The sequence below is a fragment of the Rhinolophus sinicus genome, chromosome 15 (assembly GCF_057876585.1).
Source record: "Rhinolophus sinicus isolate RSI-liver-muscle chromosome 15, RSI-T2T, whole genome shotgun sequence".
NCBI lineage: Eukaryota > Metazoa > Chordata > Mammalia > Chiroptera > Rhinolophidae > Rhinolophus > Rhinolophus sinicus.
In genome coordinates this window covers 103,791,636-103,809,288 of record NC_142515.1, presented here as the reverse complement: position 1 = coordinate 103,809,288, position 17,653 = coordinate 103,791,636, and the positions used below count along the sequence as shown (strand labels likewise).

The 17,653-nt window shown below is 46.7% G+C and overlaps 1 protein-coding gene across 3 annotated transcripts in view; it reads left to right on the top strand.

Annotated features, from left to right (window-relative positions):
• The window catches only part of MSRA (methionine sulfoxide reductase A), a 337,239-nt gene extending 321,318 nt beyond the window's left edge, over positions 1-15,921 (top strand). For all 3 annotated transcript variants that reach the window (XM_074338344.2, XM_074338345.2, XM_088792546.1), the window contains exon 6: positions 15,163-15,921. In XM_074338344.2, coding sequence (XP_074194445.1) covers positions 15,163-15,327 — 165 coding nt within the window. In that variant the 3' untranslated portion in view covers positions 15,328-15,921. The remainder of the gene's footprint in view (positions 1-15,162) is intronic.
• The last annotated feature ends 1,732 nt before the right edge of the window (positions 15,922-17,653 follow it).

Sequence of the window (17,653 nt, the reverse complement as noted above, 5' to 3'; positions counted from 1 at the left end):
AAATCTTTAAGCTACTCTGGCAATGCAAGGATTCTTTGAGTGGATCGATAGGATTGCAAAGAAGAACCGATAGGTATGAATTTCTTAGACTTTCAGTAAAAAAGCAGTGGACAGGAGGATAAGCTTCTACACCAAATTCTAATTTTGTTTCAAGGGTGATCATGAGGTCAGGAGCACAGCAGAAAATCTGTGTTGTCACAAACAGGGAACTGACTTACTAACAGGAAACAAAGCCAGAGATAAATGGCCACATCTGGGGGGGGGGGGAGCATAAAAATCAAGGTTCTCGGGCTCATTAAGGTGGACCCGTCCTATTTTACATCTGTATAGTGATGGTCAAAGCGGGATATGTAATTAAAACACTCAAGGTTTTAGATGAAGTTAATCTCTTCCATCACGCTGAAAGCAGATAATGTGAGTAAATATTCTGTCATGGGCCAGATATGTTGTCACACAGCAGACATGAAATACTTTTTAGTTCAGCAGACAGCTATGGTGAGTAGTTAAGAATGTGGACTCAGGAATTAGACTGTCTGAGTTCCAATCCTGGCTGCCCTCTTCTCTGTGCTGAGTGTCCTCCGTACAGAAACAGGGTTAATAATATTCCTTTCATCAGAGGGGCTAGTATGAGGATCACATAAGTAACGCACACAGGGCCGTGCCTGGCACAGCGTCAGTGCTCGGGCAATGTCAGCGCTTAGCTCCTCTCCATCTCCCCCCTCCCCCCAGCACACACATCCTATTCCTGATTTTCCAGAGAGGCACGATTTTCCTCGAGGCCTGAACAGACATCAGTCACGATGTTTCTTCACAGAGAAAATGAAAGGAAAGAAGGTTATCCTCCGAGGGCTGGGTCCAGGCTCTCCCCACTGGCCCTGCCAATCCCACCCATGCTGTGCGACTTGTGCCATGCCCTGCTCATGTGTGGGCTGAGAGCTCGGCCAGGGCCCACCAGCACTCTAGTGTGGGAAGTCCGGTGCACAGACTGTGTCTTCAGAGTACCCCAAATCTGCATGACTGGTGAAGAAGGACGTCACTCATTTTGTTGTTGTGCTAGGGAAAAACAGGAAAGGGAGGAACGAGGGTTCTGTGAGTGAGGAGGCTCTGGTCTTCCCACCTTCTCTAAGCAGAATCCCTGCCACCTCACGTTCCCGAAGTGTGCACATTGCAAGGGCTTTAAAAGATCATAATACCTTCAAAAATAACAAACACAGGAGGAGCAGTGCTACTAAAATGGAACATACTATTTTGAATGTGTGATCTCATCTATTCCTCAAAATAATGCTGAGAGGTAGGTCTCTTATCCCCATGTTACAGAAGAGAAGGCCAGGCTTCAAGGTCATGGGGTGTATTAGAACCAGGGGTAGCACTTAGATCCCTCTCGTCTCGAATATCTGGACAAACATGACTTACTGGAGAACCCCTGGAGGTCTTATAAGGAAGTTTTGATACTTAGAGATGCAAAGTGCTACTTTAAACATACAGTGCCATTGTTGTAACTCCAGTTGACATGGATTTATATTGCCTTAACCAGAAACCATGCCAATGATATTGTATTACCAAATTTAAGTTGTCAAATTAGCTTATGTTCCTGTCGTCTTCTCTTCAGGGAGTTTCAGTTCCTCCACTGGTTCTGAGCCTTGAAGAAAATTAAAATTACGCTTTGGCAGAGAGCCCCTGTAGCCTATTTTGGATCCTTTCTTTTTTGTATTCCCCCTTTTCCCTCCTTCCCCGTCTCCTTCCCCCCTTTTCTTTCCTCTCTAGAAGAAATCCTGACTGTACTTCAGGATTGCTAAGAAGCTTAAACAGCCTGAATAGACAGTCTGCATTAATCCCTACCCCTCCATCTTATCTCCACTTGGGTTTTACTTTTCCCGTTGTCATGTTAGCAATTAGAATGGCCGTAGAGGCGAGTGTTTCAGTGGCGCCTGCTTACAAGTCGAGATGGGGTGGCCTGAAAGTGCTCGTCCCCTGCAACTTCTCGGTATCACAGGGAAACAGCCTTCTGTGGGCCGTCCTCCATCTACTCCCACTGTGTCATCTTAAAGCTTTAGAGCAAACGAACAAAAGCTTCTTTTCTTTCTTTCACCTCATTATGTATTCTCTACCATGTGAGACTGCAAGCAAAAGCATTAAAGCAAAATATATCTTAAATGAATTTTTTTCTTATAGCTCATATTTTATGTTATAGTCCTATTTTTAGTTTCCTTTGATAATAATAATAAAAAAATGTCCAATCATTTAATTCTCAGTCCTAGACCATACAGCGTGAGGTTATACATATTTCAGCCCCAGGGAGAATTTCTGCTTGCAAGCTGGCCGGCCTGTTTGCAGTTGACAGATGTAACCAACCCCAGGGCAGAGAAAGTCCCAAAGGAGGTTTTAATTTCTTAATATTGAAATGAGCACAACTTTTATTATCTTAATCAGTGAATAAAAAAACAATAAAGTTGCTAAGACTCATCTTTTAAACTCGGTGTAAGAGGATTGTAAGAAAGCGCAATTGCCTTTTAAGTTACTGTGGAAAGTGCATTTTCTCTGTGTTTGGGAAGATTCATCCAGCAGTTCTGCAGATAGAGTCACACTGCAGTTAAGTGGAACTTGGCTGAGCTGTGCTGTAGACCCCACTCCTCAGCAGGGAAAGGGTGTGGCCTGAGATGTGCAGAGTGGTTGTGCTTTGGTTGGAAGAGAACATGACTTGGCTTTCGTCCCATCTCATGAGCTCAGACTGCAGGAGTATCCATTTAAAATTGCAGCAGAAATCTTTTAATGCAAACTGCATTCTTTCAGCATATATGCTGGTTTAGGTCTATATTGAGGGATATCTCTATGAATAAAGAAAGGATTTACTGATGACGATTACTGGCCTTGATAACGTCAGAATCAACACGTTTCAACCTTTTGCCTGAACAAATAATTAATTTTATTTACAAAAAGTTGATGTGTTACGTGCTGTCATTCTTACGTGTTTCTTTCTTTTATTTTTTTAAACTTTTTTTTTATTGGGGAATATTAGGGAACAGTGTGTTTTTTCCAGGACCCATCAGCTCCAAGTCGTTGTCTTTCATCTAGTTGTGGAGGGCACAGCTCAGCTCCAAGTCCAGTAGCCATTTTCAATCTTAGTTGCAGGGGGCGCAGCCCATCATCCCATATGGGGATTGAACCGGCAACCTTGTTGTTGAGAGCTCCCGCTCTAACCAATTGAGCCATCCGGCTGCCCCTGTTAAGGTGTTTTGTAATTTAATCTGGTTTAAAACCACATTTCTTAAAACTGAAAGTTCCTCAGTTGCAGGGGTCATATGCTATTCAATTCTGGCTCTCTAGTACCTTGTAGAATGCCTTGTTAGGGACACTATAAGTATTTCTCAAACAAAATTGAAAAGGAAGATTGTTAAAGGAGCTATATGTGTGTATGTATGTATGTGTGAGCATATATATATGTATATGTATATACATATACGCGTGCACGTGTGTGTGTGTGCATGCACATGCACACATACATACATACACCAGGGATGCCAAAAAAATGGATACAAGTGGACACTTTCGTCAACGTTGCTCAAGCAGTAGTTCACCGTAATCAGAAGTGTCTGGACGCTGGTGGTAACCACTTTGAGCACCTCCTGTAATTGCAGAAGTCAAACTTGTCTTGTATTCATCTTTTGTCATCGATATATATTGAGTATTACAATTTTAATACAGTTTTCCTTTCTTAAAATGTGTATGCATTTTTTTGGCACTGCATGTGTGTGTGTGTGTGTGTGTGTGTGTGTGTGTGTGTGTGTGTATTACGTATGATATAAAATATAAAACATTATGTTACAGATGTAGAGCCAAGGTGCTCAATACCAGAGTCTCAGGGCAGAGGTTATGCATTTGAAATCAAAACACAACTTTGGAATATATAAAGAATTCTCAAAATTCAACAATAACAACAAACCATTCAATTAAAAACTGGGTAAAAGGGGCGGCCGGATGGCTCAGTTGGTTAGAGCACGAGCTCTGAACAACAGGGTTATGGTCTGATTCCCACATAGGCCAGTGAGCTGCACCCTCCACAACTAGACTGAAGACGACGACTTAGAGCTGATGGGCCCTGGAGAAACACACTGTTCCCCAATAAAATTAGAAAACAACAACAACAAAAAACTGGGTGAAAGATTTGAATAGTCACTTAACCCAAAAATATATACAGAAGAACCAGGAAGAACATTCAAAAATGCTTCATTTGCAGCATTAGTCATTAGAGAAATGCAAATTACAGCCACATTGAAAGACTACTACACAGCAGCTAGAATGGCTAAATTAAAAAAATAATCGCAATACCAAGTGCTGGCAAGGATGCAGAGCAGCAGGAGCTCAGACGTTGCTGGTGGAAAGGCAAAATGGTACGCCTGTTTGGAAAACCATCTGGCGGTTTCTCGTTAAGTTTAATATACATTTGTTGCCCGTGACCCAGCCATTCCTTTCTTAGCTTTTTACCTAAGAGAATTAAGACTTATATTTACACAGAAACCTATACCCAAATGCTTTTGGCAGCTTTATTCATAATAGCCCCAAACTGGAAACAACCAAAATGTCCTTCATGTGGTTGAATGTATAACCAAAATGTGGTACGTGTATACCTGAGAAGGCCCTAATCTCTCACCTCTGGCTGACCTTGAGAAAGACGAGACAGAGCTGAAAACTCTGTAGCCATGAAGCTCTGGTTGCTCCAACACACGCACAGGACCAAAGGGTGGAAGACTTACTGCCTCATGGCACTTAAGGAAGCCTGTGCCCAAGCATTTGGGTTATTTGCTAACCGAGCAGAGATTTCAGTGTCGGCACATGAAAGGGAATACAGACTTTACAGAATTAGTCCAAGAAAGTCATTAAACAAATGAACAGCAGCAGCGGCAACCACAGCAAACGGATGGGGAGGGTGGTCTGACTTTCAGAGTTACATTATTTTATTGCACATGTCCAGTTTTCAAGAAAAAATGATGAGACAAAGAAGCTCGAAAATAAAACTTACTAGAGAAGACTGAATCTGCTGTTATAAATATGCTCAAAGAACTACAGGAAGCCATGTCTAAAGAATTAAAGGGAAATAAAACAATAATTTCTCACCAAATAAGGACTATCAATAAGGAGATAGAAATTATATGTATAAAAAAACAAAATGGAAATTCAAAGGTATAATAACTTAAATGGAAAAGTCATCCCTAAAGGGGCTGAGTCGGTGAAGAAAGAATGAGTCAGTGAAGTTAACTGAGATTATCTAGATCTGAGGAACAGAAATGAAAAGCAATGGTGCTGTTTGCCCAACTGTGTGACTATGCTCAAAACCACTAAAGTATAAACTTTTTCTTTTATGGTATGTGAACTATATCTCAATACACATTATCTGAAAAAAAAAATAGCACAGTTTAGAAGGTGCTCTGGAACTCAAGGCTCAACGAGAGAACATGTTTAACAGGAGGGCGAGCTCTTCATTTACCCTTCTCAGTTTAAAACAGAGGAAACTGAGGCTTCGATGGTGAACCAAATTGCCCCGGGCTTGTGATGTGACAGACACGAAATTCTGTTCCTGCTCTACAGGGACAGTGACGACCATCCGGTGGACCCCAGACTGCCTTAGGTTTAGCACTGACAGTGCCTTCCTGAGCCGGCCCCTGGTCCTGGGCAAGTCACGACAGTTGACCACTCCATCTGCAGTTCAAATAGGATGACTCCTCCTTCCTGCGATGCTGAATCCCTGAAACTCAGGCACACATGAGAAGTGGTGGTATTTAGGGAAGTTTCTGGACCTTGCTGAATGCAGTGCCTCAAACTTCAGCTGGCGTTTTGCTTGTCGTCCTTTTCTATTCAGCCTCTCAGAATGAAGGAGCTTTCCTTTGAATGAAATCTGCATTTCCTCCCCAAGGTGAAAGCCAGCGTCCTTGGCTTCCCCTGAAAAGTGACAAGTAGGTTCTGTGTTACTGATTTCTAGCATAGTCCACAGCACACGGCCAATGCCCCACAATGATTACTGAAACTAGTTAACTAAGTGAAGGCAGAGAGTTAAAAAAAGCTCCCTGCAGAAACGTCTTGTGACTGGCTTTCACTGAGGTGTGCCTGTCTTCCCTGACCTTTCAGCATCATAGTCCAAACCAGGGAAAACCAGGGAACTCTGGTAGAGGAAAGAAAATATTCTGTTTGGGGCCTCTGCTGCAGGCTGTCGCTGCCCTTACGCCAGGACCCAGGCTGATGGAGCCACCACTAGCTGGAACAGCGCTGGCCACTGAGGCCGAGGGGGAAAGTAGGAAGCCCACGCTGGTGCTGTACAGCTTCTGCCCAGAAGTGACCTAGGTCTTTCCACCCACAGCCCATTGACCAGAGCGAGTCAAATGGGCGACCTGACTTCAAGAGGGAGGGCAAGGGATGTTGGGAACCACGAACGCTATCTGCTACTCTGGTCCACTGGAGGAGAGCTTCTCAAATTTTAACATGCATGTGGATCACCTAGAGATGATTTGAAAATGAAGATTGTGATTCAGTAGGTCTGGGGAGGGGACCAGATTTTGCATTTCTAACCAAGCTGATGGCCCGCTGTCCATACTCTGAGGAGCAAGGGTAAAGCTTTTAATCCTTACTAGGCAAACTGAACTCTTTCCCTCTCCCTATTCTCTGCAGAGACAAAACTCAGATTGCAGCTCTATCATTTTGCATTGCAAACCAAGAAAAATGCCCTTACCAGTCAGAAGGACACTTGGGATTTATCTCGAGGGTAAGGGGCACAGAGGAATACACGATGAAAGCCATTAACTGCTAGACATAGCTCCAGAGTCTGGGGAAGGAGAGGGCAGAGGCATGCTGTAGCTGTTCTAAGAAGCCAAAGCCATTCTGTGTAGAACCACCATTTGCTGGAGCAGGTTTTGTAAATGGACCACATGAGATCTAATTGTGTCACCTCTTTTTCTCCTTTGCCTCCCTTAGTTTCACAACACTGTGAAGAGTCAGTACCGCTCTGACTGGGTCTCCTCATAAGCCCCTCTGAGCATTCTCCTTGTCAACATCACGTCTCCGTTCCAGGGATCTTTTCCCCCGATCTGTCCCCCTTACTGTGCTGACAGTCACTGATTAACTCATGGGTGTGATCCCATGGTTCCAAAGCTGGGACCTTCTGTTGTTCCAGGGCCCACTGTGGGCAGGGGCAGATCTGCTCCCCACATACCTGCAGGGTTGTGGGTGCTCTGTGCCATCCTGAGCTGGAAACACAAGCCTCAGCTCAGCTCAGAATAGATGGCGATTTTCTTCCTAGTGGCTTTCTTTCAAAGCCATGCCAGTCATTTTATATCTTTTCCCAGAAGTTTTGATTGATGGCAATCTGGTCAGCCAGAATCTGCCAATGGAATAAAACTGCTGACTTGGGCACTGGCTTTGGCTGAGTTTATTAAGCCTGAACAGGATGTGTGTGTGTGTGTGTGTGTGTGTGTGTGTGTGTGTGTGTGTGTGTATGTGTGTGTGTACACCCACATGTGCACAGGATAGAATCATAGCATGGGATTCCATGGAATTGGATCTGGAAGGAACTGAAGGGGTCTCTCAGTTCAGACAGGAAGTAGGAAGAACCAAGAGTGGGCTATTCCTGGTACATGCTCCCTGCTGCCACTAGAGGGCAGTGAGGAATAGAATCCTGTCTCTTGCCCCACAGCCTTCTCTTCTGAAGCAAACCTGGTTGGCCCTGGGGCAATAGTTTCAGCTTGAGCTCTTAAAAGTCAAACCCCAATTTCCTACAGGCTCAGTATCATAAATTGGATTTCAGTTCTAGGACGAATTTTTTACCATTAAAATATTTTTAAAAAGTGATGCTAAAATGAAATGAAACACACATTTACATTTTACAAATAATTACCTAAAAACCCAACACTCGAGATAAGAGTAAAAATTATTTCACTGGGTGGAGGAGATGGGATTAGCTTGGACCAGACTTAATGAGGCTTTAAAAATATAAATCTGATGAGGTTTTCACTGTAGGTACCTTCCTTTCCTGGTGACTTTCCCATTGGCAACATAGCCATTTCTCATTGGGCCTTCAAACTGTGATTGAATTAAGGTCATCTGTCTTGAACATATTCACTGCCAATTAGATATGCCTGCATGTTTCCAGAACCCTATGAATAGGGAATGGGCAATTGCCATGATGACTTTGGACTGGGTGGCACTGTGTAAAGGTTCTGAATACAGGGCCGGGGGTGGACAGAGGGCCATAGAAGGCTTTGAAATTATGAGAAAATATTTGATTGTGAGTTGATGGGGGAAGAGTATCCATAGTGTTTATTGCATTCTCAAAAGAATCTATGACACCCCTACCCCAAGATGTTAAGAACCACTATCATAAATTCAAGTTTCTTTTTTATGATACATTTTCTTAAAAAGGAAAAGTCACTCCATCTACGGTGGAGGTTGAATAGGTATCACGTAGCAGCCTCATGAGCACTTGTATACACTTACATATGAGTGCACACTCGTGCCAGTGTGCACATACACGCTTCTTCCACGCATGTGTCAGTGTCTGTAGAACCAACCCCCTCTTCTCCCTCCCTGCCCTGATCTGCAGAATTCCAGTACAAGGTTCTTGGTGGGTTCATATCGACCTATTGTACCTCAAACACACTGCAGGACAGTACAGACTGAGCTCCCTGGGTCTCACTTATCCTACATTCCCAAATTCCAGGGACAGCATATATATGGGAAGGAGCATGGAATCCAGAACTGGGCAGACCTGGATTCCTGGCCCAGACCCACCACTAACTCTCCAGGTACATGAATCGGAGCATGGTTCTTAACCTCTTTGAGTTTCATTAAGGGTAAAGTCAGAATAATGACACCCCTCCCCTGTAGGCTCGCTGGCATGATGAAATGAGCAAATGGAAGAAAAGGCACCCCTACAGCTCATGTCTGCACCATGGGAGGGGCCCTGCAAACTCCTCTGCCTTCCATTAGAAACTCGATACGGAACCTGGCACTTAAAATGCAAACTCTGCTTTATGACACTTTGAGTAGGTCTTCTGTCATCTCTTGGCATCAGGTGATACTTGGGAAGTTCATGAAATTCGTATTTGGAGGGCATTTGTCCCTCTGAGTGGAGGGGAAGCAGGCAGTTCCCGCTCTCTCTCTGTTAGGTGACCTTAAATGGGCTTTCAGTGTTCGTTTTCAGCATCTTTATAATATTGTCATTGGTACATGGGATCAGTTGAGGTGGGATAAGAAAAAGAATAATGGAATCACATGTTGGAAACAAGTCTTTTCACTATTATACTCTTTGCACTTCTTTGGGGACTTCAGCATCTTCACAGGAGGCTACTGACATGACTAGGCCAGGAAGTATCTAAGTAACTGTCATGGGTGTGCTTGTCGTGTGGCGAGATGTATTATTTGAAAGCTAAAACAAAACAAAACAAAACAAAAAATCATGAGAAGTAGCCCCAGTGTCCACTGATGGATGAACGGCTAAACAAAATGTGATATTTATAGACATTCTGACACATGTTGCCACATGGATGAGCCTTGAGGACATTTCGCTAAGTGAAAGAAGCCAGTCACAAAAAGACAGATACTGTGTGATTCTACTCATATGCAGTACTTAGAGCAGTCAGATTCACAGAGACAGAAAGTAGAATGGTGGTTGCTAGGGGCTTGCGGGGGAAAGGTCAGCAAGAAAAAGTCAGCAAGAAAAAACAAAAAAGCCACATACAAGGAGCTCTAGATAATTGTTTTGGAATCATCAACAGTAAGAGTTAGAAAAATGAGGGGTGAGAGAGTTAGGCCCAAATCATTTCTTCCCCTGGAGCTGGTCCTGGTTGAGGAACCTCGCGGAGGAAAAGCAGGGCTGGCTTTCTGTGTCGCGGTGAGTGGACCCCGCCCTAGAGCCTGGAGAGTTGAAGGACACGCTGGGCCCTGGGGTTTGGCCAGCAAGAGAGCATATTTTCTGGCAGCATCACATAGCAGGGTTTCCAATCAACCTGGGTGGTCACTTTGACCAGGCAAATCCTGCATGATTTGCACTCATTCCCCAAACCACAAGGTGGTGCTGTGAAGCCTGAAGGAAGAGCACACCTAGGGGTGGCGTGAGCCCTGAGCTGGAGGTCGGGCCCACCAGCTTGGGGGCCCCTGAGGGATTCATCCTGTGAGGACAGCGACCCTTGAGACCAGAGTGTTTGCTGAAGCCACTTTCAACTGTTTATCCGCCATGATTTCCCTATGGGCAACCCACTCTCATGGGTACAGCTTCCTTTTTTATAAGATACCAGAAAACTGTAGGTGATGTGTTTCATCATTTCTATAATCAGGAATAGTCCATCATTGGCGCGGTCGCCCCCATGAACAGTGGGTGAGATTGTGCAGGCTGAGGACATGTGTGTCCCAGTTGCCAGCCCTTCTGACATTGCCTTCCCTTCTGCTCTAGTGGGCAAGTGAGCGGAGGTGATGCTACGATCAGGATAGCTTTCCATCGGCTCTAATTCATTCAGGAAAAATAAGTTACTCACAATCATTGGTACGTTCGCCATGATCAGTAACAAATGACGTATGCCCCGCCATAATTGAGCAGGGCATCTGGTGTGTGGTGAAGCTGGAGGAGGAGGCGTCAGAAGACCGAGGTGCCCCTGGCAGCACCGGCAGAGCTTGCAGGGGCCCAAACTGACCCATGGACTTGGAGGCCCAGAGGGACCATCAGGAACTGAGTTTTCATCTCCCGCCTCCCTCTGCTGCTCCCCCTCCCCTACGCCCCACTCAACCCCTAGAAGGGCAAATGGGCTTTTTCAGGAGCTGGGGGTAATGCTGAGGCCACCTTCTGTGAAACACAGTTGGTCCTTCCCTCATGGACACAACTGCCACAATGCCCTGTCTAAAGCGTAAACCCACCCACGGAGTTGGCCAAGGGCCTGTGACAAGGAAAGTGGCAGCCCAAGCACCCTGGTCCACGAGCCCCCTCCCGCTCTTCCTTCCCAGGTCCACAAGGGTGGCAGCAGGGATCCAGATGGAGTCCCAAAGGTCAGGAGAATCTCTAAGAGATCCCAGGACTCAACTGTTCTTTTTTAAATGCATTTGTTCATTTCTTATGGATTTTGCACTGAGCTGAGGTAGACAAATAAGAGCATCCCCACTCAAGGAGCACACAATCTAGTGTGTGTGTTGCCAGTGAAGAGTGGGAGTGGCTTAGAGAAACAAAGGACAATTAAAATGCAGTGTCACAAGTACTGGGTTGCAGGGGCATAGAAGGTGGTGTAACTTCTGCCTGATAGAATCTGGAAAGGTTTTATAGAGGCGGGAACATTTGATCTGGGTGCTGAGAGATGGGTAAGGAGTTCATGCAATCGGGAAGAGAAGTGAAGAGAGAACATTCCTAGGAGGTCATGTTCAAGGGGATAGAATGTTCAGGAGATACATAAAAGAAAACAGTACTCAGAGAGGAAGAGAAAGAAAAGGTTGAGGGAGGTAAAGCTGAGGAGATAGAGTGGAACCCAGCAGGGAAGGACAGGCAGGTCCTCCTGAGGGACCCGGGAGAGGCTGCCACTCTGTGTGCTGCCAGCTTCAGACGAGATCCTAGAGGGAGAGTTCACGTTCTGTTCACCCTGTTGTTTCGCCCAGCACAGAGAAGGCACACACAGTGGAAGGGGTGGACAACTGCATACCTGACCGTCACAGTTTACAGTCGCAGTTAGCACACAAATGCATAGAGAAGACTGAGGAAGTCATGTGGAATCCCTTGCCCTGCATCCAGCGACGTGTGTCTGGCAAGACCTAGCGGAGGAAACAGGCCCTGGGAGGTGGCTGAGGGGAGTCACTTGCTTTTGTAATGTGAGAAAGCTGGGGCTGTGGGGAAGAAGGAAAAATAGAGACTATATAGGATTTTTTATTTTCTTTCTCTTTCTTTTACATCCAGTTTCTTTGCATGTTTTTGTCCCCCTGTCCCCCAGTTATAGAGCAAGGGTTGTGGACAGCCACAGCCCTGTGCTGTGACGGTCTCAGCCTTAAGGCTGGCTGGCCCAGAGCAGAGGGGACAGTGTGCACCACGGGCCCAGTGTCTGCCACCCCAAGAACCTGGCCAGATGTCCCAGTTTAAGGGAGGCTGGAGGAGGGAAGCATAGCTCTGTCTTCTGTAGGTTTTCATCACTGTTTATTCTTGGTTTTTTTCATCTCAAATAAAAGTGAAGTGTCTGCCATCTTGTGGCAGAGGTCTGGTACTGCCTGGGTCCCCATCTTCACAGCTTCCTTCTCACTGTTCCCCAAAAGGGATCCTTTGGGATTGTCCATGTGTGGGGGTCAGTGAGAGCTGGTGTGAAGAGGAGGGGAGCCTGGGCAATAGCACTCACTGGCACTGGCCTCCCTGCCCCTGGTAGAGAAGCTTCTGGGACTGTCATCCTTGTCTATTCAAGGAGGACATCCACCTGTGAAAGAGAGGCCAGGGTGAGCAGTCTGAGGGCAGTTCGCCCTCAGAGAGCACAGAGCCCAGATGAGGCAGGGAGCAGAGACGTCAGCAGACCCAGCCTGGCCCTGAGGGTGAAGGAGACGGACGGGCAGAGGATCTCGACCGTGGGCAAGCTGCCATTCAGTGTGGCCATAATGGGGCAACTTCTGAGATCAAAATATGAGATGACCTTGGAATGGGGAAGACTCCTGTTACATGCACAGAGTATCTTGGGTAGAGCCGAGGAGGAGCATGGCTCAGTGGGTGCGTCTGGAACAGTGTGAGTGGATGAGCTCTTGGAGGGTATCCCTGGGTTTCACCCCTAGTGAGGGTGTGAACTCCACTTGTAAATCTGGAAACTTCTGGGGCCACCCTTTTATTTGGTATTTGGACCCAGCAACAAGAAGCAAGAGATTATATTATAAATCAGCCCAAGACATTATCTGGCTCTCTGAACTTGAGCCAAGAATGTCAAGTCCTGACCTTGCATCTTTTTCTTCCCACAAGCTCTAGGCCAGCTCACCCCCCTGACCTTGTGCTTATCATCTTCACCAGAATATTCCATGGCCACAGCCACCTAGTGTCCCAAAGCCTCCCTGCAGTGGCATTTCTTCCCAGGCAAATACCAGTGATAATTTACATAAATGCATTGCCAGTCTACGCTGTGGGCACTGTGTATACACACTGAGGCCATTTCCATCCCAGGGAGGCCATTCCCAACTCTAACTAGGACAGTTAACAAATCCCAGCTTCTCATTCTCACTGAGGTTCCGCTTCCTGAAAACAGGGCTGTGTAAGCTGGGGTTCCGTCACAGAAACAGAAAGCGTTTGAGGTATTTCAAGCAGGGTGGGTTTTCCAAAGGGAATTTGGTGCTTCCAGAATCACTAGAAAGGCTGTTGCAGTGAAGGTCAGGGAGAAGCACCTCTGGACTTCAGGATACCAAGAAGTCACAGGAATTGCTAGACATCATTGCCGACGACTTTCATTGCCTGTAGCGCAAGAGCGAATGGTTCTCAGGAGGAACGGGCAGGGTCAAGTCTGCTCTCGGCAGATCCCCGCGCCCACTGTCACAGCTGCACCTTGCACATAATGGCTTCTCCTCTGATTGAGCGTGCCAGATTTCATGTGTGCTCCTCTCATCGGTGGCATCGAGACTGGAGTGCTGCTGGCAACCGAAGCTGGGAAATGTGGTTTCCAAGCTTTCAGCCTATGCAGGACCAGGGCCAGCTGAGCATGTCAGGGATCAGGACACAAGATCTGACACACACTTTTAAAGACGGATGATAATAATAGTACTTCCTTCGTATGGCTGTTGTGAGGCTAAAATTAACATTGTGAAGTCTTTGTGCAGAGTGTGGCATATGGTAAACCCTCGATAATTGCTAGTTTACAAAAAAGTGTCAAAACTGAAGTCAGAATGGCTCCTCGTTGTCATTTCTAACCCCTGTAAGGAAACTGGCTGTTTCTGAGCTGCAGGGCCCAACCCACCTGCCTTGGCGAGCATCCTCTCCCTCACCATCCCCGCCTGCCTCTCAGATCCTCAGTCGGCCTCGTGCTGGCTCCGAAGGCTGGATGGAGATTCAGGAAAAGGGTGAAAGTTCTCAGGGGAAAAAAAACGGTGGCAGTGAATCATGCTGAATATTAATATTGGATTCCCAACACCGCAGATGTGAGGACTTCCTCTCAATTGGACCAATGGATAGTCAGAGACTGCTCAGTTCCCTTATGGAAACACAAGTCGCAGACCCCACCTTGCCCCCCTGTCCAAAGTGGAATCAGTGAAACTGGGCACGACTCTCTGTAGGCTTGTGCTCAAATACTGCAAGCAGCCTGGAACAGGGAAGAATGAGGGCACAGCTGAAATCTAAAAGGGAAAGGAAACGGGCTAAGATCCATGGGGAGCCATGTCTATTTCTTAATCCGTCTCCTGCCCCAAATAGCTCCGCTCTCCTCCCCCAACTTGTGTTTACGTGTCTGTTTCTTTCCCTGGCAGCAGATGCCACCCGGCCTTCAACTAGGTCACTGAGGGTGGTGATGAGCTGGCAAAGGTCATCAGGCCACGACCTCCCCTGACCTCACTCTCCAGGCTCCTGGGCCTGGAGTAGCAAAACCCAGACCGCAAATGACCCCCTGCTCCCCAGAGTGTTCTGGCAGGCTCCCTGCTCCCTAACCACAGCAAGTGAGTGGAGGATCCTCTGTCCTGCCTGTGAGATGGCAGAGGGCCTGTCTCTGACCTGGTGGCAGAGGGGACAGTAAGGGGCAGTCCTGCCACCCTCCCTGCCCTGTCCTCTTGGTGCCCTTTTATCCCCTCCCACGGCAGCCCTGCTTGAGTGCTCTCAGGGACCCCATTCTTCCCAGGGCAGCCAGAGAGCCATGCATCCCTGCTGTTTCCCCTGGGAAAGCCCTGGGCCGGTTTCACATGGACCCACAAGGAAGGCCAAACCAGGGCTCCCAACGCACATGGGGGACAGCAGTGATGTAACAGGTAGAGCATAAATTACAGGGTCAGAGAAGCTGATTCAAACACCAGTCGCCTGAGGCACAGGGAGGGAGGTAAGAGCTTGCCCAGATGAGCCAGCTGGGAAGTGGCAGAGCCCGAGCTGCAGGACCCACTGCACATCCCGAGCCACCTGCGTCGGCCTCCCTCACAGCCCTGTCCCTGTCCCCACCTCCTGGGACCATCCCTGCCCAGGATCAGGTCCTGATGGTGTCTCTCTCTCCACAGGTTCTGTCGGAGCACGGCCACGGCCCGATCACCACGGACATCCGGGAGGGACAGCCTTTCTACTACGCCGAGAATTACCACCAGCAGTACCTGAGCAAGAACCCCGACGGGTACTGCGGCCTCGGGGGCACTGGCGTGTCCTGCCCCCTGGGCATTAGAAAGTAATTTCTTCCCACGTGGCGGGCCCTTCATGTCACAGCAAAACGCTTTCAACAAATGGGGTAATTCTTCTGTGGCTCTCGTCAATGCCTTTTTGAAGTACACAAAGCACAAAGGCTTTGGTAAAAATCTGGTTTATTGAGGTATAATTTACAGGAAGTACCATGGCGAGTTGATAACATGTAATTTGTCTTCTAATCAGTTGTGGTGGGAGTAGAGCGGTGAAATGTTTTGGATCGTTCAGGGTCTGTCTGAATGAGGATAGTGAATGTGCTGCGTTAACCCTTCTTCTGGCTGGGTGCCTGCCATGGGAGCTAGGGAGGGCAGCCGGCTTGTAGGGCAGGATAGAGCATGCTGGAAATCCTTTATCTGAGCCCTGTCCCACCTCACATGCCCTTCACCCTCCAGTGCCTTAAAATTTGCAAACAGTTATAGCCTCAGTGAGTCACTCACTGAAATACTTAGCTCTTCTGATCCTGTACTTGGGTAAGGCCCTCCTGTGGCAGAGAAAATGGGAGCTAGCTGGATTCATTCTAAGGCATTGCTTACAGCTATGAGAAATGCTTGTTCTAATAAAAGTCTACCGTCTAATAATACAAACTGCCTGATGTCTCATCTGTCTTTTACTTGTTTAGCTAGGATATTTCTAAGTATTGTGAGATAAAAGCCTCAGAGTCATTTTCCTCCAAATGGAAAATATGATTGAAGGTTTTTGGAAAACACATACACCTCTGGCTCCTTGCAACTTCGGTAATAATAGCTGTTTTCCACATGCATGTTACATCCGTCATATCGGGGACTATTCTAATTCGCGAGAACAGACACGTGCAATTCCTGCCCTTAACAGTCTTTATATTCAATACAAAGGGTGGGGAACATAAGCAACAAAGATGTAAACACATGAATCAGTAAGATAACCGCAGGTCCTAAGAAATGGTAACGGGGATATTAAGTAGGATAAGATGGTAAGTTGTGTGTGGGGCTGTGGCGTCTCCTTGAGGGCTGTTTTAGTGTTGGTCAGGGGAGGCTCCGTGAGGTGGTGAAAACCTACATTGAGAACTGAATGATCTGAATGATGCAAAACAGACACAAAAAGCACAAGTTGGGGGAGGAGAGCAGAGCTCTCTGGGACGGGAGACGGATTAAGAAATAGACATTGTTGGCCATATAGTATATTTAGCCCCTTTCTTTGCCCTCTTGGATTTCTGCTGTGCCCTAAGCATCTCAAGCATTCAAGGAGACACATGCAAAAGTGTACAGGACAACACTCTCTGCAAGTGTTTGTGACTGAAGAAATAAGAAAGCTCTTAAGTAATAGAAACCAAGACTACAAGAGGTGGGTGGTACAAGAGTCACTGAATGATAGAACTGGGAGAGTTCACTGAATCCAACTTTCACACAGGAAGAAACCGAGGCATCAAAGACATCTGAGACATTCGTGTGAAGGAGACCCTGGACAGGGCCCCACACACACACAAAGTCTGGGAAATAAGGTCTCTGAGAGGTCAGTCACTGTAATCTTGGGTGAGGTTAAGAGGGCCGGCGTGGCGCTGAGCATCAAAACCAGCCTCTGGCACACAGAAGTAAACGTGCATGACCACTGACTACCTCCGCCATGTGGTTGTCAGGAGGATACAATGACACGAACACTTGGGAAGTCCTTAGTCCTCAGAATTGGCTAACTTACAAAGACAGTTTTCCCAAGACCTAACTTAGAATGACTGACTCCTCCATCTCACTTCTAACAAGTTAGGGACGCGGGTGAATTGGTTCTACCTGTTTTGGCCTTGATCAGGGTCCTGGTTTTATCATCACTGACTGCCTAGTTTCAGGAACCATCAGTCTCCTTTCTCTCAGCTCAGAGGGTGAATAGAGTTCAGGTTTCCATGTGAGTGCTCGGGAAAAAATGAACTGAGGAACAAGCTCAGTGTTGAAACTAGATCTAACACGCTTAGAAGACTTCAGTTCTTCACTCTACACAGAATCAATCACAATCTAATTAACTCCTGAATGAAGGCACAAGCCCAGGACCCACCTTTCCCACTCTGTCCCAGAGAGAATTAATGAAACTGGAGTCGAGTCTCTGTCATCTTATGCTCAAATGCCCTAGCTGGCTGGTAACAAGAAAGAATCAGGACACAGCTCAAATACAAAAGTGGAAAGAGAAACAGGCTAAAATCCACAGGGAAAACTTTCTATTTCTTAATCTGTCTCCTGTCCCAAATAGCTTTGCTCTCTTCCCCCAATTTGTGTTTGTGTGTTAGGTTCCTTTCTCTTGACGCAGATGCCACCAGACTGTTAGTCTCTAAACTAGGTCAAAGAGTGGTGATGG